The sequence below is a fragment of the Trichoderma ghanense genome (genome assembly GCF_004382785.1).
Source record: "Trichoderma ghanense strain CCMA-1212 chromosome Unknown scaffold_1, whole genome shotgun sequence".
NCBI lineage: Eukaryota > Fungi > Ascomycota > Sordariomycetes > Hypocreales > Hypocreaceae > Trichoderma > Trichoderma ghanense.
Window position 1 is genome coordinate 2,893,534 of NW_027395664.1, and position 26,425 is coordinate 2,919,958.

General features: G+C 54.7%; 10 protein-coding genes across 10 annotated transcripts; 4 read left to right on the plus strand and 6 right to left on the minus strand.

The window, feature by feature from the left end:
* Window positions 1–1,481: 1,481 nt before the first annotated feature.
* On the minus strand, window positions 1,482–4,191 carry CCMA1212_002337 (Arginine-tRNA ligase; the record flags this gene model as incomplete). Its single annotated transcript, XM_073699723.1, has 13 exons — window positions 1,482–1,488; window positions 1,611–2,024; window positions 2,081–2,230; window positions 2,296–2,474; window positions 2,556–2,613; window positions 2,668–2,821; window positions 2,876–2,917; window positions 2,978–3,047; window positions 3,107–3,345; window positions 3,414–3,540; window positions 3,596–3,657; window positions 3,716–3,842; window positions 3,901–4,191. The coding sequence occupies 13 exons, from the start codon at window positions 4,189–4,191 to the stop codon at window positions 1,482–1,484; spliced, it is 1,920 nt and encodes a 639-aa protein (XP_073562558.1).
* A 1,068-nt stretch (window positions 4,192–5,259) lies between these two features.
* Window positions 5,260–6,271, plus strand: CCMA1212_002338 (Eukaryotic translation initiation factor 3 subunit J; the record flags this gene model as incomplete). Its single annotated transcript, XM_073699724.1, has 3 exons — window positions 5,260–5,278; window positions 5,414–5,511; window positions 5,585–6,271. 3 exons carry the CDS (start codon window positions 5,260–5,262, stop codon window positions 6,269–6,271), a joined length of 804 nt encoding a protein of 267 aa, XP_073562559.1.
* A 1,014-nt stretch (window positions 6,272–7,285) lies between these two features.
* On the minus strand, window positions 7,286–9,416 carry CCMA1212_002339 (Mitochondrial distribution and morphology protein 31; the record flags this gene model as incomplete). The annotated part of the gene is given in 3 exon segments (XM_073699725.1): window positions 7,286–8,667; window positions 8,724–9,397; window positions 9,412–9,416. The coding sequence occupies 3 exon segments, from the start codon at window positions 9,414–9,416 to the stop codon at window positions 7,286–7,288; spliced, it is 2,061 nt and encodes a 686-aa protein (XP_073562560.1).
* Window positions 9,417–10,016: 600 nt separating this feature from the next.
* CCMA1212_002340 (Pre-rRNA-processing protein PNO1) lies at window positions 10,017–10,906 on the plus strand (the record flags this gene model as incomplete). Its single annotated transcript, XM_073699726.1, has 3 exons — window positions 10,017–10,093; window positions 10,143–10,285; window positions 10,349–10,906. The coding sequence occupies exons 1-3, from the start codon at window positions 10,021–10,023 to the stop codon at window positions 10,904–10,906; spliced, it is 774 nt and encodes a 257-aa protein (XP_073562041.1). The 5' UTR covers window positions 10,017–10,020.
* A 453-nt stretch (window positions 10,907–11,359) lies between these two features.
* CCMA1212_002341 (uncharacterized protein) lies at window positions 11,360–11,770 on the minus strand (the record flags this gene model as incomplete). The annotated part of the gene is made up of 1 exon (XM_073699727.1): window positions 11,360–11,770. One exon carries the CDS (start codon window positions 11,768–11,770, stop codon window positions 11,360–11,362), a length of 411 nt encoding a protein of 136 aa, XP_073562040.1.
* Window positions 11,771–12,535: 765 nt separating this feature from the next.
* Window positions 12,536–14,233, plus strand: CCMA1212_002342 (uncharacterized protein; the record flags this gene model as incomplete). The annotated part of the gene is made up of 6 exons (XM_073699728.1): window positions 12,536–12,542; window positions 12,672–12,803; window positions 12,869–13,122; window positions 13,177–13,268; window positions 13,328–13,378; window positions 13,438–14,233. The coding sequence occupies 6 exons, from the start codon at window positions 12,536–12,538 to the stop codon at window positions 14,231–14,233; spliced, it is 1,332 nt and encodes a 443-aa protein (XP_073562043.1).
* A 779-nt stretch (window positions 14,234–15,012) lies between these two features.
* On the plus strand, window positions 15,013–18,723 carry CCMA1212_002343 (Checkpoint serine/threonine-protein kinase BUB1; the record flags this gene model as incomplete). The annotated part of the gene is made up of 4 exons (XM_073699729.1): window positions 15,013–16,008; window positions 16,101–16,506; window positions 16,571–16,864; window positions 17,009–18,723. The coding sequence occupies 4 exons, from the start codon at window positions 15,013–15,015 to the stop codon at window positions 18,721–18,723; spliced, it is 3,411 nt and encodes a 1,136-aa protein (XP_073562042.1).
* A 454-nt stretch (window positions 18,724–19,177) lies between these two features.
* Window positions 19,178–20,733, minus strand: CCMA1212_002344 (uncharacterized protein; the record flags this gene model as incomplete). Its single annotated transcript, XM_073699730.1, has 3 exons — window positions 19,178–19,580; window positions 19,693–20,284; window positions 20,427–20,733. The coding sequence occupies 3 exons, from the start codon at window positions 20,731–20,733 to the stop codon at window positions 19,178–19,180; spliced, it is 1,302 nt and encodes a 433-aa protein (XP_073562045.1).
* A 632-nt stretch (window positions 20,734–21,365) lies between these two features.
* On the minus strand, window positions 21,366–22,565 carry CCMA1212_002345 (Diacylglycerol O-acyltransferase 2A; the record flags this gene model as incomplete). The annotated part of the gene is made up of 1 exon (XM_073699731.1): window positions 21,366–22,565. One exon carries the CDS (start codon window positions 22,563–22,565, stop codon window positions 21,366–21,368), a length of 1,200 nt encoding a protein of 399 aa, XP_073562044.1.
* Window positions 22,566–23,713: 1,148 nt separating this feature from the next.
* CCMA1212_002346 (C2H2 finger domain transcription factor crzA) lies at window positions 23,714–25,648 on the minus strand (the record flags this gene model as incomplete). Its single annotated transcript, XM_073699732.1, has 1 exon — window positions 23,714–25,648. One exon carries the CDS (start codon window positions 25,646–25,648, stop codon window positions 23,714–23,716), a length of 1,935 nt encoding a protein of 644 aa, XP_073562047.1.
* Between the last annotated feature and the right edge of the window lie 777 nt (window positions 25,649–26,425).

Sequence of the window (26,425 nt, forward strand, 5' to 3'; positions counted from 1 at the left end):
AATATAAGCTATGAAGGGGAGGCTATATGGTTCCGCGACAAGTGTTGATGGTCATGATAATGCATGTAAGCAAGCACCCCCCTCTGGTCCCGGGGCGCCGGAATGCTTTATATCAGGCCCCTTCGCATGCTAAGACGAGTCAGAACTCTGGACAAGAAAAACGGGAAAACAGACATGTTACATGTCTGACCGCGTTATTACCAGAAACTCAATCGGATATCCCCTACAGGGCAAAATGCTTGCCTCTCACACCCTCTGGAGGCTCTCGGCGTTCCTCAAGACGACGAAGTCCGAGGCGCTCGATAGGCTAGTCGGAACCTTTCGGGTTGCAACGACCTTGCCTCTCCCCCTTTCTTCCCCTATGACTCTTCTTCTTACGTGCTTACATACTCGTATTTTCTCGTGCAGGCGAGTGCTCCTTTTCCGATTTATTTTCGATTCTTCATTTCGGTCAGCGAAAAGTAGCAGGACAGATGAAATCATAACCTGCTCTTTCTTTTCACTTAAAGTACTAGATAATTCTCGAGGCTCCAGTTTCTCGTTTCGATCGGTGCCCGGATTCCTATACTCTCCTTGGGCTATGCATGATGACAGCTTGGAGTTGCGAAGCCGGAAATAGAGAAATCTGTTACCTCACATATCCAAGGATGCATACAGTTTGAAGCGTGCTACAGTGCCGTGAAAGGAATCTGCAGCGGCGGATTCTGTTTTTCTCTTATTAGCTGGGCAACAGGCTGCATGAGCGGCAAGGGTGACGGCCTGTCGGCTGTCGGGCGCTAGGAACTTTTTTTCTTCAATCTCCAATTATTAGCAATAGAGGCTCCTTCATTGGCTTTCTATTTTTATGATGTTTACATCCGTCTTGTTCTCTGCGGCTGTCGGTCCGTATACGAACTGGACGCTCTCTTTTTTCCTTTGCTGCGTTGGTTTCGTTATGTTGAGCACGTTTATGGAGTGCGTATATGGAGCATATTCGACGTGTCATTGTCCCGGGTCTGTTCTTCGCTAACGGCTCACCGGGCCAGGCCTACAACAACAAGTCATCAAAACTATCAAGCGATGAATCCTAATCCTAGTAAATTCACAGCTGTATCATTGAAGACGAAGACATGTGTAAAGGAGAGCTATCAAGCATAAGCTCGTTTGGCGTCAATGATAGCGGAACTCTTCTACACCTGTACTTCGTATGTACCTACGAGGCATTAGGTGGTATTAGTGGATGAAAATACTGGGAATGCTCCCTTTTGTCACCGAGGGAGAAACAAAAATCATTGCGGAGTCAGCCTGATGGAGTATTGGACTACGATTGAGTCAGAGACTTTATGTTTATTGCGATTCTTCCCGAGACCTTCTGTGGCTACATCTTCCATCTTGTTGTCTAACAGATAAAACCGGAGCCTTTTTGCGGCAACTGTGCGGCCCAAAGCGGCACGGCATACGGAGTACGGAGTACGAAATACGGAGCACCGGTACCCATTTTTTTACATCCTGGTCCCAAGTCAGTATAAAAGAAGAAAAACAGCGCAAGGGGGTCAAGTTGACTCTGAGAATCAATCAAATGGGGAAAAAGAAGTAAAGGGGAAAAGAAGTAATGGGCTTTAAAAGCATACCTCTCCAGGGGCGTCAATCCAAGCAGCCTCATGCCGTTGGCCAGCACAATCCGCGCGGCGTCGTACAGCGCCATGCGGGCCTTCATCAGCTCCTTCTCGCTGCCAACCACCTGCAGGTGGTCGTAGCTGCTGCTCACGGCATGCGACATCTTGAACAGGTACGTGAGCACCGTCGTGGGCTCCAGCGTCTTGAGTGTGTTCTGGACCGTGTCGGGGTACTGCGAGAGCATGCGCACGACGTTGACGGCGTGCTGCTCCGTCAGCAGGGACAGGTCGGCGCTCTGCAGCTCCTCGTCGGTCAAGTTGGCGCGGCGCTTGATGGAGCAGAGTCGCGAGTGGGCGTACTGCAGGTAGGGGCCCGTGTCGCCCTCGAACGAGGTCATGGCGTCCATGTTGAACGTGTAGTTGTTGATCCTGGAATCTCCATGAGTATGGTGAAAGCTACACCGTCAGGCTTGGGAAGCACTCACCTCTTTCCGCTCATGTCCTGGACCATGACACTGCTGATGCCCAGGATATCGGCCGTAGCCTCAGGGTTCTCGACTTGGGCGTACTTCTCCTGGTTCTTCTTCATCGTCTCGTGCATGTGGTCTGCGCAGTCCCTCAAGATGTCGTCCAAGCTGCATCCCGTGTCAGCCAACCTTACAGCCCAACTGGCCGTGCGAATTTTGGGGCGGATACTCACAACTTGACGGTACCTTTCCTGGTGCTCATACCCAGAACCAGGCCAAAGTTGATGTGCTGGCAGCGCTCGGCAATGTCCTTGTAGCCGAGCTGCTTGACAATTTCAAAGAGCTGCTTGAGATGGAGATCCTGTGCACTCGCCACGACGTAGATCATCTTGTCGTATTTGTAGGTTTCGTACTAAGGGTTGTCAACGGCCTTGTTCCCGCTCTTGAAAGAAGAGAATGTCCATCAGGACATCGGAGATGCAAGTTTACTTACTCGGGAAAGCAACTCGCAAACGTCGCGAGTGAGGTACAGGGCAGTACCGTCCCTCTTTCTATGATCCACGGCATTAGCACAACGTCACAGAAGACAAGACTTCAAAACGTACCGGATGACCGCTACGCCCAGTCGCTTGCCCTCCTTGCCAGGCAGAAGCTGGGTAAAGTCGACAAGCGTGGCGCCGTTGTCCACTCGGGAGATGCCCTTCTCTTCCATCTCCACAGCAAGCTTGGCCATGGCCTCTTCTGAGACTTGACTCTCACCTGCGACGAGTTAGTTGTCTCTTTCGCCTAGCAACGACGACGATCAAAGCTTACCGCTGTATTTGTCAAATTCGATGTTGAGTCGTGCATATGTTTCTACCAAATGCGTCAGTACGGTTTGATCCAAGAACAGGGCTGCGATGCGCAATAACCCACTTTTGTATCGCTCAATGCTGAGATCCCGGAAGGTCTGCCACTGCTGGAGCACCTCCGGTTCCCTATCAGTCTAGATAGAAGTCGTCGTTAGCAACTGATAACCGGGGTTAGAGTGTGCCCATCACTTACCATGCGCTTAAAGTACCGACGAGCCTGCTCGTCCAGGCTGTTGGCTTCAAGCTCAGTAACATCCTTGCCCTCCTTCTTTTGCGCCTCAATAGCCTCCTTCTCTGCAGTCATCTCGGCGTTGATTTGCACGTAGAGCTTGAACAGGTGATCGATGGGGTCCTTCTTGAGTGCCTCCTCGTTGCCATACTTCTCATATGCCAGAGCCAGCAGTCCATACTGCTTACCCCAGTCTCCCAGGTCTGTAAGATGGCATTAGCACAAAGTACTTCCTCCTCTCCTCTTGGTGACGTATGGCTGGACCACTCACAGTTCATTCGAACCACGTCCCAGCCGCTGCCCTCGTAGAGGTTGGCCAAGAAGCTACCGATGATGGTTGATCGGAGATGGCCGGCATGGAATGGCTTAGCAACGTTTGGAGAGCTGAACTCGACAATCTGCACAACGATTAACGCCCGAACAGGAGCATGCATGGGGGGGGGTTGCAATTACAATGCGCTTTTTGCCCTGGCTGGGGTCCTTGGGATCCCTCAGGCCGTTGAATCGGTTACGGCCTAACAGCGCTTTGTCAGTTTTCACTCAATAAGAGACGGAATGTAAGTCAAGAGTTACCATATTCTCCACCAAGATTCCGGATCATGGGGATCAAAGACTTGGACAGCGGGGCTCCCTTGAGGAAGAATGACATGAAGGGACCGCTTGTTGTGGGCTTGTCAAAGAGGGCGTCATCTTGGGGGAACTGTGCAATTCGACTGTTAGATGTGGGAGTGATGGCAGCTCGAGAATAGGCGGTATACCTCTTCAGCCCACTTGTTGGCGAGAGCATCCGGCTTCTGGCCCTTGATCCTCAAGGCTGGAACGGCAAGGACAAAGTCGCCCTTGTCGAGGCCGGTTGTCCAGTTGATGGCGGGATATACAATCTGAGAGTCCACGCCGGAGATGCCTGCCAGGACATTGCTGAGGTGTGCCCTGTAGAGATCCAGAGGGTTGATCTCAGGGTGAGCCTGGGGGTACTTTTCGGTGACGGCGTCGAGCGTCAGGCCGTTGACCAAGCTTGTGAGCTGGTCGATGCCCGCTGTCTGAGCCATTGTTGCGATGCCTCTTGAGCGGTGCAAAGTAAAGGGAAATGCCTTGAAGGAAGAAGTCCTGCAGGTCGTCTGCCGAGCGCCTAAGGCTGAATGATTCGGCTCACGCAACGACGTCAAGGGCCTGGCCGAGGTGGTCAGTGGCTGCTGAAGGAGCGATCTCGCAGTCCACGCAGGGAAGAGACTTGGTGTGTGTATATGATGACTCCTTTGGCTCAAGGAAATCCTGCAAATCTTCATGGGGCGACGGTACCTGTGACTCAGTTTTGGACCTTTGGTAGCAGGAACTTGGAGGTTGGCCAGAATGCTTCCCCACCAATGATTCGCATGTGTGTGTGGTGGGGGTTTGGCTGGGCTCACTGGAATTTTTGCACGGTATTTCGTTCCGCCGGTGTTCCGCACTCCAGAGCACTTGTACTACACTGCTCTTCGCCTCGATGTTCGAGACATGAACGGTTGAGGCGATGAAATGATGATATAAAATCTAAGATAACGACTGGATTTACTCGAATGTCCATTCTTTTGTAAACGCTTTCATTTTCGAATAAGTAGGGTAGCTACTGCATCTGGCTGAACCAAGAAATTCATCATCATGGAGGGGCACTTTGATGCGTCAACGTCTGCTCTGTTGTAAGAAAGAACACTCAAGATGTGCAAGGCAATGAGCGCCTATAGAATGGCCACTTTGAGATAGAATAAGCACCGTCTGTTCAGTCAGAGACCAACGAGCACACGTAAAAATCTTTTCCGTTCCTCTTAGTGCCCGCAGCCAAAAGCCTCCAAAAATTGATTCGGGCTACCCAGCCAACCGTTGCGCCTCAAAGCCAAAAGTTTTTGCCCCCCCCAACAGCCTTTAGAACCCCGCCATGAAAAACTACGTACATAATACACCAGAAGCCAAATCGGTTCGACTGATCTTCCACCCAAATCCATCCTCAAAACCGATCACACGATTCGACGGTTCCGCCATCACCACCAGCCCCCAGCTGCCGCACTTCTCGTCGCAAGAGCGCAAAGCACCCGTCTGACCATCTATCTGCTTTTCAACTTACTTTCAACTAATTTGCAAATATGCCTCCCAAGAAGTGGGGTGAGTCACTGAAGCCGCAGAGCGCACACTTTGCCAGCAAAATGCCGCCAGCCTCGCGAGTCCCTTGCGACACGCCAACCTCAGCGACCGCGGCGGCACATACGAAGACGTCCGGCTGACATGTCCTGCAACCAGATGACGAAGAGAGCAGTGGCGGCGAGTCCGCCCCCGGTTCCCCCATCATAACCGGCGCCCGTCGACGCCAGTTTGGCGACGAGGAAGATGACGGCGATGTGAGTTATCGCCAGCGAGCAAACATCCCGATGCACCTTCCCCCGTGGCTAACCCGCTATCGAACCCCTGCAGGTCCTCGACTCCTGGGACGCCGCCGAAGACTCCGAAGTCGAGCGCGAAAAGGCACGCAAGGCCGCCGAAGCTAAGGAAAAGGCCGCCGCTGCCGCCGCCGCCGCCAAGAAGCCCAAGGCCCAGCGCATCGCCGAGCACCGTGCCGAGCGCGCCCGCCTGCAGGCCGAGGACGACGAGGAGAGCGAGGAGGAGACGGAGGCCCAGCGCCGCGAGCGGCTCCGCCGCACCGAGCAGGATGCCGACCTCAAGCACGCCGAGGACCTTTTTGGCAGCATCGGCATCAGCGACGGCCGCAAGGCCAACCCTTCCGGCACCATGATCCCGGACCCCAACAACCCGACCAACCTCATCAACCTCGCCGCGGTGCCCATCTTCAACCCCCAGACGAAGCTGCAGTTTGAGAAGATGAGGACGCTCCTCACGCCGCTCATCACCGCCAACAGCAAGAAGGCTCACTACGGCCTCTTCCTCGAAGAGTTCGCCAAGGAGCTGGTCAAGGAGCTCAACAGCGACCAGATCAAGAAGATTGCCAGCACCCTGACCCGCGCCAGCAACGAGAAGCTGAAGGAGGAGAAGGCGGGCGACAAGAAGAAGACCAAGGCTGCCAAGACCAAGACTTCGCTCGTCACTAGCCGCGCCAATGCTACCGATACGGCTACCTATGATGATGACGCTTTTGGAGAGTAAGTGGATGCTGGGCTTTGCTTTACGAACTCGTCTGGCTCCTTGATTCTTGTCGAAAGGATTGTGCTAATTCCTTTTCCCCCTATAGTGACGACTTCATGTGAACAAGCCCCAAGCAGCACGCGTAATACAAGCGTTTTATACGAAGGAAAGGAGAACGGAACTGAGGGGATGCTAGAACAGGCATCATGTTGGTGTCTTCGGCATCTTGCTCCATCCGTCAACAAACGAAAGTGTGGCAAGACGTTTGATTTCCTGGACTACCTACTTTGCCCTCGAGAACGGGCCATATCATTGCCACTAATCTGATCATGTGGTTATCTGATACCAAAGAGCAACATCTAAGCATGGCGCAGGGCTGGCCATCATGTTCGAATTGGCGGTTTCCTTTTAGGATTGGACGAATTTCACGGGACTGTTAGAATGAGTGGGCGGGCGGGACATATTAGAATGGAATCGTGGTGGAAACCTGCTTGATCCCCTTTCGTCTTTTGTTTCCATTTTCACAAAGCGTTTGGGCCAAGATAAAAGGTTTTGATGCACTTGATACGGCGGTTCTTTCGGGTATACACCAAAAGTTGAGGCTAGAATAAAGACATTTTTTTTTCTTCTAACTTGATACCGTCCCCCCTCCATGTTAAGAGATGCTGGTGATTCGTTAAAAGTGTGGTTGTTCCTTTTGTATTTGCAATGCTCCAGTGTATGAGAGGCTAGGGTATCAGTTATAGATGGCCTCTCCTACCTAGGAAGCAATACATGATTTTCTGTTCACCAGAGAGAGAAATAAAAGTCCATGAACAATCCCACTCTCCCCGTCGCCAAAAAAAAAAAAAAAAATGCCTGGAATCATAAAGCCCCTGTAACAACGCCTATCGTGAAATCCCGTCATGTGCCGCCCCGTCCCATCATGATTTGTAAATATACAGCAATTCTACAGGAACCCTCCGCGCCGCCCAACCCCCTTTTTGGAGTAAAGTAGAAGCAAGTCCAACTCTCGTCCTCGTCTTCTTCTCCTTTTCAGACCATGTTCCCGGCCATGCCCATGAACAAGGCGTGAATGGCCAGTGACAGCGTCCAGAAGCCGACCTTGCGGAACCGCCGGACGCGGCTCTGCTGATCCTCCACGTCCTTGGCAAAAGCCTCGTACGTCTCGGCGGAGGCGTCGTCCAGGAGCCCACAGTCAAAGACGGTCCAGCTGCCGTCAAAGTCGCTGAGGGGCTTGATGATGCGGCTCGAGATAGGAATGTACGTCTTCTTGGCGTTGATATAGGCCACAATGGGGCGGACGAGCGCTTGGTTGACGTAGGAGAGATCGCGGGTGAATAAAGGCACGGCAGCCTTTACGTCGTTGAGGTGGATGCGCAAGTCTATGATGACAAGACGCTTATCCTCCTCGGCTTCGTTGGCCTGTTTCTGGGCCTTCTTGTCGCTCGTTGAGCGCTCGCCCTCCGAGACGCTCTCGGGTGCAGGGGCTCTCGGCAAGAAGCGATAGCGATGCGCCATGACTGTGCCCTCTATCTGGTCGTAAAAGTCCGTTACGACCTTGGTGATACTATCGTCCATATCCTCGGGAAACATGACATCAGCGACGATGTCGACGTTTCCTTCGTAAATCCAGCCAAATGGCCCTTCCACTCCACGGTTCAAGTGGTCAATCTTCAAGCCATCGATTCGTAGCCTGTTGAACTTCTTCCACGATTTGGATTCCTCCAGCCCCATCATGACGCCCTGATATCGACTGGAAACCGTGCCGTGAACTTGTCGCGGATGAATCGTAAAGAGGGAGCCATCGAAAGACCCAGACATGTGGCTCGCGGACAGGAAATCGTAAAAGAGCCATTGCTTTCGCAGTCGGGGTAGTTCGCAGGAATATATACTGACTGAGAAGGGGCGGAAGCCGTCGGGTTGGCGAATGGTGAGCAGGAGGTCTTCCAGTTTGAAGGACTCTATTTCAAAGTCGCCTGGTTGATGTTTGTGCCGATAAGACAATGGATCAACCTGCTCTTGGGGCCAGCGGACAGAAGTGCGATCGACGACTCCTCTTACGCCATTCACCTCAACGTCCTTGAGCAGCCCCTTTCCGTTCCACCAGTTGAGAAAGGAGAGTGTGACGTTGACATTGGCAATCGTCACGTCGAACTGGGTATAGTTGCCATCATCCTCGGGAGTAGCGTCCTTATGCGGGGCCTGGCGCCCTGCAGCAGACACGGCAGCAACGGCGGCAGCGTCGGAGGAGCCCTTGCTGACGGATGATTCGATCTGCCCAGGCCGTCTCGAGATGAAGACGTTGCGAAATGCGATGACGCCGTTCTTCCACTTGGGAACAATGGCCGACTCGAAGACGACGGTAACGCCGGCCGACTGGGTTAGATAGTCTCCAACCCACCGCGCGAGTGTTTCTGGACAAGCGTTAGCCTCCTGAAGTGCAATCGGAGAGTGCAATGCTTCAACTTACCCTGAGCAAACACTGTGTTGATCGAGAAGATGAGGAGGGAAAAGAAAGTCGTGGTGCCCACCAGGATCCAGACAATATGGCCCAGCATGAACCAAGACACGAAAGCACCCCATTCGTCAATGTTCCAGGGCCGCATGCTCCTGATGGAAACCCACTTGAACCGGACCTTGAACCGCTCCCAGAACCCGTTCGCAGCCTCCAACAGCTCTGCTTTCGTAGGATGGTGAGGCATTGTTGGGAAATTTAGATACTTTGACATTGACGTTGCTATTGATTCATGATGTTCGTGGTCTTTTGGCTCTGTTGGAGCCTGCTCGTTACTGTGACTTTGGGATATAGTTCCCGAGTTTTGATGCGCTCCAGTGGCAGACTTATGGCCATCCAGCTGGCTCTTGGCACCCTCTGCGACATCCTTTGTGTCGTTTGCGCCATTGGTGCTGTACTGGCCGCTCTGAATTGACCACCGCGCAGAGCATTGAGAGACACTGAGCGATACACGATGCCTGTCCAGGATGCTCACTGAAGCGAGGCGCCGAGGACTACCATGCAGAGGCAGCTGGATGCCCAGCCCGATGAACGTTGGCGAGTGACGGCCATCCTTTCCAAAGGCCAATATTGAGCGTTGAGTCCCTGGCGTCTGCGTGTGGAACGGCGCAAGAGCTGCTGATCGACGACTCGACAATGTCACGGCATGTGGAGATGGCCATGTTGGAGGGGTTTGAGAGCGGCATGGACGATGGCGGCGCACAATCAGCCATGGTGAGATGCCCTTAGACATGCTTAAGGCTCATGGCGACCAGCGATCTGGAGGCGGTGCGCCAAATGAAAAGGAAAAGGAAAAAGGAAAGAAGAGAAGGCGTTTGAGGCAACGCCTTCAGAACCTCAAGACGGGATGAAAAGACGCTGGGAGATGCAAAGTTCCCCGAATCAGTTGGTGGACTTGCAGGACGGAACCGAAGCAGGGCGGCGAAGCAAAAGTCATTGCATGACGCGCCACTCACGTTTTACAGTGTGCTTTTGTGGCTGGCCAATCGATAAGCTGCGATAGCCCGTCCACAAATTTTCGATGGCGGCAGAAACAGCAAAGGTGTGGCTTGTCCGCCTGCGAAACCAGAGCCGTACAACTTTTTTTTTTTTGGCCTTGGACCCTAGAATTTTTTGACGACCGACGAAAAGACGGGGTTATCGCAACGAAATACATGCGATATCGTTGACGATTCATCTACCGATAACACATTCACACACTTTGGGCAACACAGAGTCGAATAGATAGAGGCGTGACCTATCCTCCAGCATCATGCCTGCTCCCACCGCCCTCAAGAAGACCGAAAGCACCCCGCTTGTCGCAGATGTGCCATCACCAGCTCAGGGTACATATCATGCAACTGAGTACATGTTCAACAGCTTACACGTACACAGACAATGATCAGGAGTTCCTGCTAGACGCCCCCGACGCTGCTTCGGCCGAAGCTGAAGTCATGGTGCCCGAGACGGCAGACGCAAGCAACAGCATGGCCATCGACGAAGAGGGACGACCTCGCTTCGCCCCGTCTAAAGACATCGTACGCCGAAACCAATACCTCTCAAGTCTGCAATGAATTGATAGTCTAATTTCTGCTTCCTAGGACCCCATGACGAGAGTTGAAACGCGCAAGATCCCCATCCCGCCGCACCGAATGACGCCGCTGAAACAGGCTTGGCCTTCCATCTACCCTCCCATCGTGGAGCATCTCAAACTGCAGTGCCGGATGAACATTGCGCGGAAAACGGTCGAGCTGAGGACGTCCAAGGCCACGGTGGACTCTGGTGCGCTGCAAAAGGGCGAGGATTTCGTCAAGGCCTTCACCCTTGGATTCGACGTCGACGACGCCATTGCTCTTCTGCGACTTGACGACCTCTACATCGAGACCTTTGAAATCAAGGACGTCAAGACTGTCCACGGAGATAGCCAGAGCCGTGCCATCGGCCGAATCGCCGGCCACCAGGGAAAGACCAAGTTTGCCATTGAGAACGCCAGCCGGACACGAATTGTGCTGGCTGATTCCAAGATCCACATCCTGGGAGGCTTCAAGAACATCCACATGGCCCGAGAATCCGTCGTCAGCTTGATTCTCGGAAAGCCCCCTGGAAAGGTCTATGGCAACCTGAGAACGGTTGCTGCCAGGATGAAGGAGCGTTTCTAAGCGGGATGGGACAAGCATGTGCGGTAGTCTTGGCGTTCAGGCGGGGATATCTTCATGATTCATGTCTTTCTTGTTTTCTTTGGCGGATATGGTGGTCTATATATGTCGGAATCGTTCTTCTGTATGAAGCTTTCTTTGAAATGGCAGCCCATCTCTGGTCTGCTTGGTTGGTTGCAGATGCGACCAAGCGGAGGGATATAGTATGTAGTTCATATGCCTTGACAAGCGGCAAATGAGTTGAAATGAAAAGCCTTATTCTTTGCTCATAATTACCAGTTCGATGGGTATCATAGCCTGTGAAAAACAAAGTCGGGTGTGTTCCGTGATTCCGTCCTGGATTTGCCAACTCCTTGGCGCCAAACGGGCCGATAGAGATGTCCCTTGCCCTGAAACGCTCGACAGCCTTGCTGGCCGCCGTAAGAGCACAAATTCGATCCGATCTCGCTTCGAGCTCTAGTTCTGTCGAGGCTTGATCATGCCCTCCTGCACGATGTAGTAAACGACGGTAGAGTCATTATGCAGCGCGGCGAGGACAATCCGCTTTGCCCTCTTGCGAGCCTCCGGAAGGGCGTCCATGACGGCGGCAAGGCTGGACAGCGTCCACTTCTCGGCGAGATGGACGGCCAGCACCCATTCGAACTCGGCGTCGTGCTGGGCCCTTGTCCCTGTTGACTTTTCATATGCAAGCGCTGCTATCTGGTCGTCGGGGTGGAGATACAAGAGGCGTGGCGGCAGGCCGCGGATCATTGGCCGCGACAGGCCTGGGAGGCGATGGATTTGCAGCGAAGCCCATTGGTGCTGCTCTTGCAGGTTCTCAAATACCGCAGAGGCGACATCGGCCCCGAACTGATGTGACGCATCCATGTGTAGAGGCTCAACGGAGGCGTACCAGTAGGGAGTAAGACAAATGACGAGAGGATGAGTAGAGAGGAGCGCGGGATACGGCACGGAATAGTCATAGGTGCAAACATACATACAAAAGCGCTGCGTCTTTCGTCCACGATCTGCCCACATCAGGGCAAGCGGCAGCTGCGTTGCGATAGAAACTTTTTCGCTGAGAGGCCGGAGAAATAGGACTAGCGTTTCTCGCTGTCTACCGATTCACGTAACCCGGCAGGAAGTGGGCCAATTATTACCTCACAAGCAGCCCAGCTGCGCCTGCCCTGCCGGTTGAGAGCTCCGTTTCTTGTTAGGTAACTAATAATCCACTGCAGTTATCTGTGATGGAAGGAAGGCATGACTTGCCCCACTCGCCTCGCTCTCTTGGACCCCTCCATTTCTCTCGACAACAAAAACACCATCCTTCTTCCTTTTCCTCCCCAAGATTCTCTCGACTTGCTCAATCAGCCTCACAGCAAGAGCCCGAGAACACTCAATTAAACCCTCCATTATAGGTACGGTGCTTCCCTTTACTTGACCTCCACAAGAGGCAGGGCGTCTCTTTCTTTGTCGTCCAAGCTTCTGCCCCTCTTTCCCGTTTCAGCCTTTCCAGCTACCCCTCCATTGGGAGCAGAGCTGCTGAACGACGCGGCGTCAGGCGAAACGTGTTGAGGCATATTTCCAGTATACTTATTTTGCTCCTCTGGACGAGTTTCGCTATCCGCGGGAGCTTATTTTATCGGAAGAAGGATGCAATGTCACGACTTTGCTCCGTCCTTTCGCGAGCTTCGCGGTCGATGTCATGATCGCTCAGCTACCCATCTCCTAACAAAGCTTCCAATACACCCGCTAACAGAAAATCGGTCCATCTAGCAACCTGAAATAGCTTCAAAAATGGCCATTACAAAGGTTCACGCTCGCTCCGTCTACGACTCCCGTGGCAACCCCACCGTGGAGGTCGACCTCGTCACTGACACTGGCCTGCACCGCGCCATTGTCCCCTCCGGTGCCTCTACCGGTTCGTCCCCCCCGATCCCTCTCCATTCATACCGTATAGCCGCAGAAAAATAACCGGAATCACAGGCCAGCACGAGGCTGTCGAGCTTCGAGATGGCGACAAGACCAAGTGGGGTGGCAAGGGTGTCACCAAGGCCGTCGAGAATGTCAACACCATCATCGGCCCCGCTCTGATCAAGGAGAACCTTGATGTCAAGGACCAGTCCAAGGTCGACGAGTTCCTCAACAGCCTTGACGGCACCCCCAACAAGGGCAAGCTCGGTGCCAACGCCATCCTCGGTGTCAGCTTGGCCGTCGCCAAGGCCGGTGCCGCTGAGAAGGTAAGTGCTCTGGTTAGACGCCGTAATCGCGAGCAGAAGCTGATTTTGAACTAGAACGTCCCCCTGTATGCCCACATCTCCGACCTCGCCGGAACCAAGAAGCCCTACGTCCTTCCCGTTCCCTTCATGAACGTCCTCAACGGCGGGTGAGTCTTATCTGTATGTCGAAACCATCAGCGAACAACAGTCCCTAATTATGAATTAGTTCCCACGCCGGTGGCCGCCTTGCCTTCCAGGAGTTCATGATCGTTCCTTCGTAAGTCGCCGACGAATGTTTTGACCCCAACACGGCCCGTCTTTTCTAACCCGCAATAGAGATGCTCCTAGCTTCTCCGAGGCCCTTCGCCAGGGCTCTGAGGTCTACCAGAAGCTGAAGGCCCTGGCCAAGAAGAAGTACGGCCAGTCCGCTGGCAACGTCGGCGACGAGGGTGGTGTCGCTCCCGATATCCAGACTGCCGACGAGGCTCTCGACCTCATCACCGAGGCCATCGAGCAGGCCGGCTACACTGGCAAGATGAACATTGCCATGGACGTTGCCTCCAGCGAGTTCTACAAGGAGGACGCCAAGAAGTACGACCTCGACTTCAAGAACCCCGACAGCGACCCTGCCAAGTGGATCACCTACGAGGAGCTCGCCGCCAAGTACTCCGAGCTCTGCAAGAAGTACCCCATCGTCAGCATTGAGGACCCCTTTGCTGAGGATGACTGGGAGGCCTGGAGCTACTTCTACAAGACCCAGGACATCCAGATCGTCGGTGATGACCTGACTGTCACCAACCCCATCCGCATCAAGAAGGCCATCGAGCTCAAGGCCTGCAATGCCCTCCTCCTCAAGGTCAACCAGATCGGTACCTTGACTGAGTCCATCCAGGCCGCCAAGGACTCCTACGCCGACGGCTGGGGTGTCATGGTCTCTCACCGATCTGGTGAGACTGAGGACGTCACCATTGCCGACATCTCCGTCGGCATCCGTGCCGGTGAGATCAAGACTGGTGCTCCCGCCCGATCTGAGCGTCTGGCCAAGCTTAACCAGATCCTCCGTATTGAGGAGGAGCTTGGTGACCTTGCCGTCTACGCTGGCGCCAACTTCCGCAACGCCGTTAACCTGTAAATGGCTATGAGAGACAACTACCAAAAGAACGGATGCCCGGAGAAATGACCAAATATGGGCGTATGAAAAAAAAAAAACATAATAATTATCCAGACGCCCATACGGCGGATGAAAAATGAAATGAGCTGAATGATGACCAACTTCTACCCATGATCCTGCACAATGTGAAGTCGCTGCTCAAGGACGCCGCTGGGTTGTATGAAACAGCTTTTATCAGTGCCTCTGGTATCAGAGTCGACATAAAAAGCTTCAGTACCGTTGCTGTCCGTCGATGCTCATTACCTTAGTATTGCTTGCATGAACTTTTTTGAATGGTGGCTTTCACCGGCGCCAGCTAGTGTCCAAGTACTCAGTACCTCTGGAGCGGGGAGGGAAAACATTTGATCCCACCCAGATGGTCCCTTTTAGGCTCTACATTCAACAGCAGGAGAACAAGGTGGGAGGGACCAGACGTAGTACAGAGTACTTGGGATTGTTGCCATATAAACATCACCAGAGCAACGCGGGGTCAAAACATATCAAAAATGCCACCGAACGCGGCAGCGTGCAACTAAATCACGTAGCAAGTTGATCAACATTCAAAGGGACTTTTATTGAATATTGAGGCTGTCCCTTATCTGACTTCAGGTATATCAACCTGCTCTTTTTTTTTTTTTTCTTTTTCTTTTTCTTTCTGGAAATAATCACTAGAGGCGCGTCATTCTGACTGATCTTGGAGGCTTTCGGCATCCACATCAATCCCAAAGCCACAGGGTCATCGCCCTTCACCGCGAAGCAACATGGCGGGCTCCGAGGACATTACCGACTTCGAGGTGATTGAAAACCAGAAGGAAAACATCCAGTCGCTGCCCGGCGGCCGTTCAGCAAGAAAGCTTGCCGGCCTCTTCTCCTCATCTCCTCTCCACAAACTATCCACACCCACACCGACCGACACGAGAAATCTCAACGACGCCATCCGCGCAGAATTTGAGGCGGAAATCGAGAACATCTCCGAATCCGACGACCCCTTGGACGTCTTTGACCGATATGTGCGCTGGGCGATCGACGCGTACCCATCAGCGCAGGCGACGGCCGAGTCACAGCTGCACACGATCCTCGAGCGCGCGACGAAGGCGTTCATCACATCGTCTCAGTACAAGAACGACCCCAGATACCTAAAGCTGTGGATGTACTACATCCAGCTGTTCTCCGACACGCCACGCGAGACGTTCCTGTTCCTCTCGCGGCACGGAATTGGCGAAAGCTTAGCACTGTATTACGAAGAGTACGCTGCGTGGCTAGAGGGTGCAGGCCGATGGGCACAAGCGGAAGAAGTCTACAAGCTCGGGATCGAGCGCGAGGCGCGGCCAGTGCAGAGGCTGCTGCGGAAGTTCAAGGAGTTTGGCGAGAGGCTGGCTCAACATCCAGACGCGCTCGCGGAGCCCTCTTCACCAGCTCTACCCACCGTCCGTCCTGCGCTGGCCAGCAAGACGGATCCCTTTGCGAGCTCGTCGCATCCAGTCGACCCACAGGCCCCCAGGCAAACAAGCGGCATTGGTGGGAGTTCGTCCCGGCCTGCAAAGTCCAAGATGGCCATCTTCTCCGATGCCGATGCGCAACAGCCCGCCCTCTCGTCAAGAGATGCGGCATCCAAGGGCTGGGATAGCATTGGGTCGCTGGCGGACCGGAAGAAGGAGAATACGATGGAGCCGAAGCCTTGGGTTGGAGAGACGCTCAAGGCGGGTGGTAGAAAGCCTGCGGCTGGGGGAGCCAAGCTGGCAGTGTTCAGAGATCCGGTATGTGAACCTCCTCCTTCATCGAGATACGTGCAGCTGTTGATGAGAATAGGACTAATTCATTCTCTACCATGGTGATTCATGTAATTCAGTCCCTTGCTCAAATACAGAATATTGTTGTTGTCCCGTCCAAGCATCAAGTAACGGTACATCCACAAACGGGGAAGAGGGAGCACATCTTTGTTGACCTTGCGGCCGTATATCCAACCCCTGAGGAACCTGGTACAGAGTTGAGCTTCGAGGAGATTATTGCCGCACATCGTGGCTGGCTCGATCGGGTGTGGGATACTGACATGGCGACTGAGAACTACACCTCAGATCGCATGGTGCCACTGCGTGATGCCCACCATTTGACACAGACGACGACAGATCAATTGGTTACTCACCAAGACTATGACCCAATGGATATTGATGAGAATGGCGTAGCACAAGAGAAGCCTCGAGAACCCCGTGCGGGTAGGAGAAAGAAGATTATGGAGGTCAATGAGACTCAGATCAGTAAGTGTTTGAAGCCTCTCAAACTATTCAATATCCTTGCATGCGACCGCTAACGCCTTTCTAGTCAAGGCGAAGCTCGACTCTCCGTCAGGACCAAAGTTTTGCAAGAAGAAAGCAGCAGAACCTACTATGACTATCCACACGAAAGCCGCCACGGACGACATATACGAGATTTTCAATGCACCCCTCAAGCCAGCACCTGTGGAGGGTGATGAGGCTGGAGACGATTACGATGACGACGATGACGAAGATGAAGACGATGATGACGACGACGATGGCGATGAGGACGAGATTGTGACTGACGCCGACTTTGCGAGTGATGTCGAGAGTACAGGCACTACGAGGCAGATTCAACAAGGTGAGCAGGAAAGGTGATGAAATACAGGGGGTCGGGGGCATCGGCGAAGGATTGGGCTTCTCAGCCAGAGGCGCACTTCTAGATGATGACAGCATTCGAAGAGGAGACAAAAACGGTTCAAGAGTCTAATCACCTTTGACGTAGATGAGGTATCACACAACCTGGACGGCGATGCAGAAGAGGCATTCTCCCAGGACGAAGAAATGGAACCGCCTAGGACACGCACCATCTTCATTCCCCTTCCTCCAGAAGATTATGAGCCGCCGACACGCCCGTATAGGGACGCGGCGACGATGGCCAATAATCGGCTGCCCTTTATGACGCCCATCACGGAGAGGACCGAATACTCGATGGATGTCGACATGGACCGAGCCTATCAATTCAAGACTCCTAGCAAGCGGGATGGTAGAGCTACGTCCATTGAGGAGGCATTGGATTCGGAATCATCAGGCAGCCCCCTGAGAGAGTTCTTCCCAGAAGAGAGCCCCTTTGTCAAAGGCCGAGAACCTCTGGGGTCCAAGGCAGCCAAAGCACTAAGTAAGACCGGCCCGAATAGGGGTGTTCCTGTCAAAGGCCCCGTTGTTAAGGAAGCGCAGTGCAGTCCCATCGACGATAACATCCGACGGACCATCTTGACGAACATGCAGCCTCCTTTGGCGGCGTATCCCGGCTTCTACGACCACCACAATCAGAGGTACGAACGCGGCGGAGAGATTCGCAGATTTGCCAAAGCTGTCAGCAGGCTGGGCAAGGCGAACCCGGATAGAGCTGGGCATGGGATCGCCCCTGTGGTGATTCGATTCGCCGACTGCCAGTCGAGATACACGGTGAAGAGAGAGCTTGGCGCTGGCGCTTTTGCACCAGTTTATTTGGTCGAGAACTCAGATCCGGACCAGGATGACAACAGAGTCATGATGGGCAGGGGGCCGTTTGCCGTATCTCACCGTGCGGCTGTAGAAGCTCTGAAGATGGAGTCTCCCCCTACGCCGTGGGAGTTTTACATCATGCGTACCGCACATACGCGTTTGGGGCCTCAGCATCGGGCCACAGCCTCAATATCGCTGGCGCACGAAATGCACCTCTACCAGGACGAGGCTTTCCTCTTCCTGCCGTTCCATCCTCACGGCACACTGCTCGACGTCATCAACATCTTCCGAGCAGAGCCCTCAGGTGTCATGGACGAGCAGCTTGCCATGTTCTTTGCTATTGAGATATTCCGCACCGTCGAGGCTCTCCACTCGAAGGGCGTCCTTCACGGCGACCTGAAGCCCGACAACTGCCTCCTCCGTCTCGATGCCAAGTCGGCGTTTTTCTCTTCAGACCAGGGCCTGTCCAGTAAATGGCACGCGGATGGAAGCGGCGGCTGGGGCTCACGGGGCGTCGTCTTGATTGACTTTGGGCGCGGCATCGACATGAAGGCGTTTGTGCCGGACGTGCAGTTCGTCGCGGACTGGAAGACGACGGCCCAGGACTGCCCCGAGATGCGCGAGGGCCGGCCCTGGACGTGGCAGATTGACTACTACGGACTGGCGGGCGTCATCCACTGCCTCCTGTTTGGCAAATACCTCGAGACAGTGCGGGCGGACCAGGGCGGGCTCGGGCGCGGCGGACGCAGGTACAGGATCCGGGAGAGCCTGAAGCGGTACTGGCAGACGGACATTTGGGCCGACTGCTTCGAGGTGCTGCTCAACCCGGCGTCGTTTGTGGCGCACGAGGACGGCGGCAGGATGCCCGTGCTGCGGTCGATGAGGAGCATCCGCGAGCGCATGGAGGCGTGGCTCGAGGAGAACTGCGAGAGGGGGGCGGGATTGAAGGCTTTGATGGGGAGGGTGGAGGCGTTTGTCAAGAGTCGGAGGTGAGGCTGACTAGGCTTTGGAGAGGTATTTGAGGTCGTCTATTTGCGTTTGCTCTTCTTTTGCTCTTCTTCTATTGTATCCTTTCCTGTTATGATAGCCCCTGTTCGCAAAGAGTGCATGTGTTATGCCCAGCAATGCTATGATACTCCTTCATTCATCTTTGCTCTCTCCGTCTCATCCTTCTCCTTCCTTTATTTCTCTCCTGTAATTGTTTTGGTTTTGTCAAGTTCACTCTAGGGAGCGTTGCTCTTGTATACACTTGTCCATATTATTGATAATTAGAGAAGCAAAGCTTCCTTTGTGTATCTGCTTTCTGTTCGAAAGGGGTCATAGCCTTGATCTCCAGGTAGTAGAACAGTTCCAATGCTACGTACTGCACATAAAGGGGCCCCCCTAACCAAAACTCCAATCGCATATGCCAAGTCATGCCAATCACTACTTTTGTCTATCCTTCCCTCTACCCGCTCTCCTCATCACTCGTCTCCTCCTTCTTCACCTTCGAGCCCCGTTTCTTCTTCGTCTTCGCCTTCGTATCCTTGACCGCCTTCTTATCAACCTGCTCCTGGATCCTGCGCCTCTCATCCGCGCCCCTATCCTGCAGCTCCGCCTCGAGCTTCGCAAACTCCTTGGTGTCCGGGTCCATGCCGACGAGGCTCTCGAGGAGCTTGATCTCGTCGGCCCAGACCTGCTTGTCCTCGATCGTCTTTCCGTCGGGCCCTTTCCTCTCGATGGGCGTCTCGAGGACCATGGGCTTGTCCTGGAAGTCTGGGTGGTTCATGACGTTGTGGAAGGCGCGGAGGCCGAGGAAGCCGGTGCCGATGTTGGCGTGGAGGTCGCGGTTGGAGTTGAGGGGGGCTTTGCTGTCGTTTACTGGTAAGAAACGAAGTATTTGTTAGCCGCAAATGTTTGAGGCGTTAGATGTTGAAGGGGGGGAGGGGGGAGGGGGGCTTGCGGTGAAAGGCTTTGAGATACTTGGCGCCGACAATGTCGTTGAACGCATCGACCGTCTTCTTGAACGCTTCGGGGGTGCGCAGGTCGTAGCCGGCGGCGAAAGCATGACACGTGTCGATACACACGCCCACCCGCGTCTTGTCCTCCACCAGGGCAATAATGTCCCTCAGGTCCTCCCACGTCGAGCCCACGACGTTGCCGCCGCCCGCCATGTTCTCCAGCACCGTGACGACCGTCTGGGTCTCCTTGTGCGCCCTATTCAGCTGCGCGGCGATCCTTCCGATAGCCTTGTCCTTGGCGTCGCCCCCCGTCGAACCCGGATGGAAGTTGTACAGCTTGATGCCGAGCTGCTCGCACCGCGCGAGGTCGTCGACGAAGCTGTCGTACGCCTGGCGGGCCTTGTCGGCGTCCGCCTGCGCGAGGTTGACGAGGTACGAGCCGTGCGGGAGGACGTGCTCGTTTGCGCGGTAGCGGTGCTGCTTGCACTGCGAGATGAAGCCTTCTTGGGACTCGGGCGTCATGGGCGGGTTGGCCCATTTGCGCTGAGACTTGAGGAACAGGGCGAAGGAGTTTGCGCCAATGTGGAGGGCGTTTGTCACGGAGTTTTGGACGCCTGATAGATGCTTGGATATCAGAGACAAGATTCATTTCACAGCATGCCAAAAAGAAGAAGAGAAAAAAAAAAAAAAGAAAAAAGGGAGCAGAGATTTGTAAAAGTAGTAGTAGTTGTTGTTGTTGTTGTTGTTGTTACGAACCTCCTGCGGCACTGACGTGGGCGCCAATGTACATGGCCCTCGCCAGGGAAGACACATCCGTCCTCTCTGCCAGGACCATTGCTTCTTCTTCTACTTTTACCTTGGTCTTGCGCTGCTTCTTGGGCTTCTGCTGCTGTTCTTCCTTTGCGGAGCCGTTGGCGAGGGGTTCCTCGGCGTCTGGCTGGGAGTCGGCTTTTCGCTTCGGCGCGGATGCGGCGGGCTTTGCTGGCTTGGAGGAGGCGACGTCCTTGACGTCTTCTTCTTCGCGTTTGATTGCCTTTTGGCTGCTTCTGGTGGGCCGAGGCATTCTTGCTTGACAGCTTTGATACTGCGGCTACATGCAACAAGAAGAAACGCAAAGAAACGCGGATATCACTCGAACGAAAGTGCAGCAGTTGAGCCAGAAGTGGGAGGTTAAAGTCAGATCATGTGGTTCGCGGTTCAATTAAAGGACCGCGTCGGAAGTCGACGCGAGATCAGGTGACTCTCTGAACTGCCCGCTCAAGCTGCGCGCCACTTACATCAATCGCAACAACTTAAAAACGAACGACATATGCGACGAGATATCATGTGAAACTGCTTCAAGAGGGAAGAACCGGGAAGAAAAAGCTACCGCTAAGCCTTTGTACTGACAGGGAGAGACAAAGTACAAGATGTACAAGATGAAGAGCCAAGCGAGAAAAAAGAGCTCCCTTCGATCTCAAGATATCCAAAGGCCTGCCTTGCGATTCAAGGATTCATTGCCACGACGTCCTCAGCAGCTCAACAGTTACCATTGATGAACCAATAGACAGATACAACTCGAGCAATCCAAAAGTTTCAGCAACCATAAGCCTGATGTCAAGTATATAAACAGAACAAGCGCCGGAGGAAGATAAAGCGAGAACAAGAACAAGAAAACCAAGAAAAAAGACGTCGACATCAGCGGCCATCGCGAAATCATGCGGAAATCACAAGCTCAGACGCTCGGTCCTTGGCAAACTGATCCTTGTAAGCCTCCCATATCTTTTCAATCTCCTCCATGTACAAGTCGTGGTACCGATCCACATCCTCCTGCAGCGGCTGCTCGCAAGGCTCCGCGTCGATGCGAATCGGCTTCCCCACCACAACGTTGACGGGCCGGCGGTACGGCATCAGGCCAACGTCGTAGTTGAGGATGCCTCGGCCGTGGAGCGCAGGGAGCGTAAACTTGAACACCTTGAGCACGAACATTTGGAACTTGTGGACCATCGGGTGCGTCTTCGGGCTGAGCTGGTCGTACAAGTCGTTTTCGCCAAACGCCAGGACCGGCACGAGATCGGCTCCCGTTCGCATCGCCATCTTGACAAAGCCCTTGCGGCCTTTGAGGATGAGCCGCATAGTGCCTGGCTCAGCTTCCAGAGACTCCCGCGCCCCGCCAATGACAATGGTCACGGCACGGCCTCTCCCGTCATTCTTGGGGCCGCCCCGCGACAAGATGTTCCGTATGGACTCTTTCGACACCGAGGCCATGCCCATGGCCAGGATATAGTCGCGGTAAAAGGGCAGCCGAAAGTTAGACTCGAGCGTCAACAGAGTGTTGGTGATACCGGGGAATTTCTCCGAGAAGCCGAGGGCATTTGTGCCGAACGCGCTCCAGGCGCCGTGAGAGATGATGCCGTGTGGATGATAGCCAAAGATGTACCGCCTGTTTGGCGGGAGGTTGTGCGTCTTGTGCAGCCTCATAGGGAAGTACGACGCAAAGAACCGCCAGAGGGGCAGGGACCGCAGGTACTCTGACCGGTAGCTGAGCTTGCCGTCCGTCGCCGCGTTGGACAGGCTCAGATGCACCAGGTAGGGCACCAGGAGGGGCCACGTCAGCGGGTTGGCGCAGGTGAACCAGAATATGGAGATGAGGACGACAATGGTCATGCAGTGGAAGAAGACGGCGGCGGTCTGGAGCCGGCGAGGGAAGGGCATGCGCAACGGGGCGAAGCGGATGCCTCCGGCCCTCCAGGCGCCAAACTCGTAGCTCTGGGGGTATCCATCGTCCGGCAGAACCGGGTACGGCCGGTTCTCGGAGTTGTCGAAATAGTCGTGGTCGCCGTTGGTGATGACGGTGCCGTCGGGATTCGCGGCGCCCTTCTCGTCGGTGCGGAGAGGCTTCTTGGTTGCCTCCATGGTGGTTTGGTTCGGTTCGCTCGACCCGGGGTCAGCTCGCGATGGTTTGTGCTGACTCTCGTCGTCTTCAAGCTGCAAGGAGCATTGGTTTTAGTTCGTTCGATCGGAGTCGCTTTGTCTGTAGGATTCGCGGCTCGTTCTTTGGTGTGTGTCTTGGCCGAGTGACCCGGTGGTTCCGCTCAGTAAATCGAGGAGTAAGGGATATATGTGCCCGGATCCGTTCGCTTTTAGGTGCTCGTGTCCTCCTCTTTGCCTCTTTTCCTCTTGTCGTCCTTCCCTTTGTTCTGCTTCTTCTCCTTCCCTCTTCGTATCCGTCTTTGTCCCCGATTCCGCTCGTCAAGTCAAGAAATGATTCGTAGGAGATGATGGATAATAGTGTATGATGGAGGTTGGATGGCGCAAGCCCCAGCGCGCGCCACCAGGCACCTTATCGGCGTGCCAGCAAAGGACCGGGCAGTTGATCGAACCCGTGGCAGGTGCCATTACCTCATTGATGCGCCAAGCTCTGGGCTTGTGCGGCCCCTGGTCCAAAGTGACGTGACCGTCCAAGTGCGTGCACAGTGTACATACAGTAAGCCTTTACAGTGCGAGCAGTTTTATTTCGAAGCATCAAGAACTGCTGCGCCACCTCACACAGTAAGATGGTGACTAGGTGCTATCAAGTAAGATGCAGGAGAGTCGAACTTCGCCCAAGACCATCAGTGTGAGCATCAGCCTTTATGTGTATGGGGCACTTGAGAGACAAGGCGTCACTTCACTCTTGCACTACTCTACTCGTAACCTACTACCAGGAAGGAAAACAAGAACGCAACAACAGACATGACCTTCCAAAATGCCATAGCCAGGGTTAATCGCACAAGTCTTTATACTACAACAAATGATAACAAGGAACAATCGTTATACCATGATCGCCGTCTGTTTGGCGTCGAGGATTTCAATCATCCGCCCTGATTCCCCATGCCCGAACGCCATCCCCCCTGAGGCACGACTTCTGGTGTCCACCGCGTAAGAGAGACCAGCAAGAGGCTCCAGGGGAAAAGAAAGAAAGCAAAACGCATTCTAATGTAGATTCAGCAAGCCCTGCTCCCCTGCCCCTCCCAGAACACCTAGACGCTTTTTGAGTAACGAAACGAGACATGCGGGACGATTCATCCAGCAGGCACCCCTTCATTGCCTCCGAGCTGTTTCTTGAGCACAGACATCTCGTGATCGAGCGAGACGACTTTATCCGACAGCGACTTGACTTTTTCTTCCAATGTCTGAATGTAAGCCCACACGCTCGGGTCGCTCTGGGCAAACATGTTACCGCTATCGCCACTCGACGGGGCCGGAGCTGGGGCCGGAGCCGGGGCTGCGGTTGCGGTTGCAGTAGGCGGACGACCGTGGGAGAACGCCGGGGAGCCCGCCGGGACGTATCCCGGGTGCGTTAAACCGGGAAGCTTCGGTCTGCCTTGTCCGCCGTGAGGAGACTGCATGTCCGACTGTCGCCTGCCCATCTGCTGCTGCTGCAGTTGCTGGGACAGGCTGGGCGACCGCTGCCGCACGACGCCAGAGCCGTCGTGGGCTTGCACCCCGCCGGGGCTCAGCGGCTTCGCAACATCCGCCACGCCAGCCTGTGCGTAGAGACCAGCGGTTGCGCCGCCAACCGCCACAGAAGAGATGCTGGTATTCGGCGTGTGGCTCCCCCCCAGGCTGTTGGAGACACTCGAGCTACCGGCGGTAGCCGCAGGGTTCTGAGCGCCGCCGGGGGCATACAGCGAGGCGGCAGTGGCTCCTCTTGCTCCAGCTGGGGGATAAGTCCGAGAGTGACTGCTATACTGGTCCGCTTGGCCACCCGGTATATGCTGGACACCCATGCTGGGCAGGCTCTGCCGCCTGAGCTCTTCTTCGTCAACATTGTCGTATGCAATGCCCGACATGACCGCCTCGTCGCCCTCCATGCCGCCATCCAGTTCGTCTCCATCGGCAAAGCTTCCCATGCTCGATCGTCTGCCAGCGCATCCGCCGATGCCCTTGCTGTGGCGGGCGAGGGCATCGCCTCGGGCAAACTTGCGGTCGCACTTGGGGCACACGTGGTTCTTCTCGCCTGTGTGAAGCTTGCCATGGCGCTTCAGGTCATGGAGGCGGCGGAAGCGCATCTGACAGTCGGTGCATACGTAGGGCTTTTCCTGGCTGTGCGTCAGGAGATGGCTCTTGAGATTGTGGTGCCGAGTAAACTCGGTGTTGCAATAGGGGCACTTGTGTTTCTTGTTCGCCGACGGCGGCGGAGAGCCCTGACTCTGGGAGGGCATCGGAAAGCTCATGTTACGGACAGGCGATTCCGGCATGCTGCCGGTCGTTTGTAAGGAGCCTGGATATGATAGGGACCCGGGCTGTGGCCGTTCCTCTTGCACGGCCACCTGCTGAGACGCGAGCGGATCGCCCTTGACGTCAACATCCATGGCTGTCGGGCTCTCGGTGACTTGCGCGCCGGCAATGCTCGCAGGACTCGGGGCAGTTATCTCGCTCCGTTCTTCGATGCGGTCGCCACTGTTCTGCGATATGGACAAGGCAGCCGTGGCAAGTTTGGAGGAGGGTTCCATGGCGGCTGTGGGAGCCAGCTGAGGCGCGTCTGACGGACGGCTCATGGCTTGGTTTCCTGCAGACAAGAGGGTTAAGAGGGCGGGTTGGCTGTGACTCTCGCCGTCTGCGCCTAGATTAGCAGTCTGGTCGTGCTGAGCCACTCCGTCTGCTGCAGTTGTTGTTGACGTCGCTGCTGGTGCTGGTGCTACAACAACAACTTCTTCTTCTCTTTCTCCCTCCTCTTCTTCTCGATGCCGTCGCTCGTCTTCCAGAGCCACGGCGCCGGTCGACGGAAGCGGGGATTGGGCGGATGCCAACAGCAGCTTGGCGGTCTTCGAGGGAGGCGATTGGGAGCTGGGCCGGTGGGAGGCAGCAGCACGCGATGGGTCGGATTCAGACTCACGACGGCGCTTGTTGGGCAGTCTCGCGACGTCGTCCAAAGGGAGAGCTGGGGGAGGGGTTGGAGTCGGGCCTGGAGAGAGTGGGGGTTCGGCAGCAATGGCAGCGGCGTGAGAGGCCATATGAAGATGCAATGGGCGGGAGGAATTCAGGCGACGGCGAGGCCAGAGGGACGGGTGGCATGCAGTCGCAAAGATGGGAGAGCAGCTAGAGCAGCGACACCATTTCGAGGCTGCTCGAGGTGTGGCTGGAGATTGTGGCGAGAGCTAGGGTAATTTTTTTGCTCCCGACGAGAGATTCGACAGCCTTGCGGCACAGAAGCGCTGACTACTGCGAGGCCAGGCAGGCGAATGGCATGCAGCAGGCGGATGCTCGGCGAGGGCCCGGAATTGGCAGGCGATGGCGATGGCAGAAGGCGGGCGAGGATGGCAGACGGGAGATGGAGATGAAGACGTGGATTGGGGCTGGATGACAGGCTGGGGATGGGAAGAAGGCGGTTGAAGTTGGTTGGACCTTGGCAGCTTTAGCCTCTAGCGCGTTCAGGTTGTCGTGCAGGCAGGCAGGCCAAGGGCGGTGGACAATAAAAGGCGGACGGTGGGCTGCCTGCGCCACAACTCTTCGCACCTGCCACCCGGGGAGCCGCTTTTTGTTGCTTGTACATACACGCGCCTGAGAGGATGGGAAAAGTTGTCAATTTCGACTTACAAACGCTCTTTTCGCTTGGTGATGAATCAGTGGTACTAATAATGCAGTAGCGCGCTATGTAATACTTTGTTGGTAATAGGGATTTGGTGGATGAAAAAACTGTCTGCCTCTTGCGGCAAGTGAGTGGGCAGAAAAACCTGCAAGTCCATGCGATCATGAATGCCGTCATAGTGCAAAAAGAGCATTCCGCATAC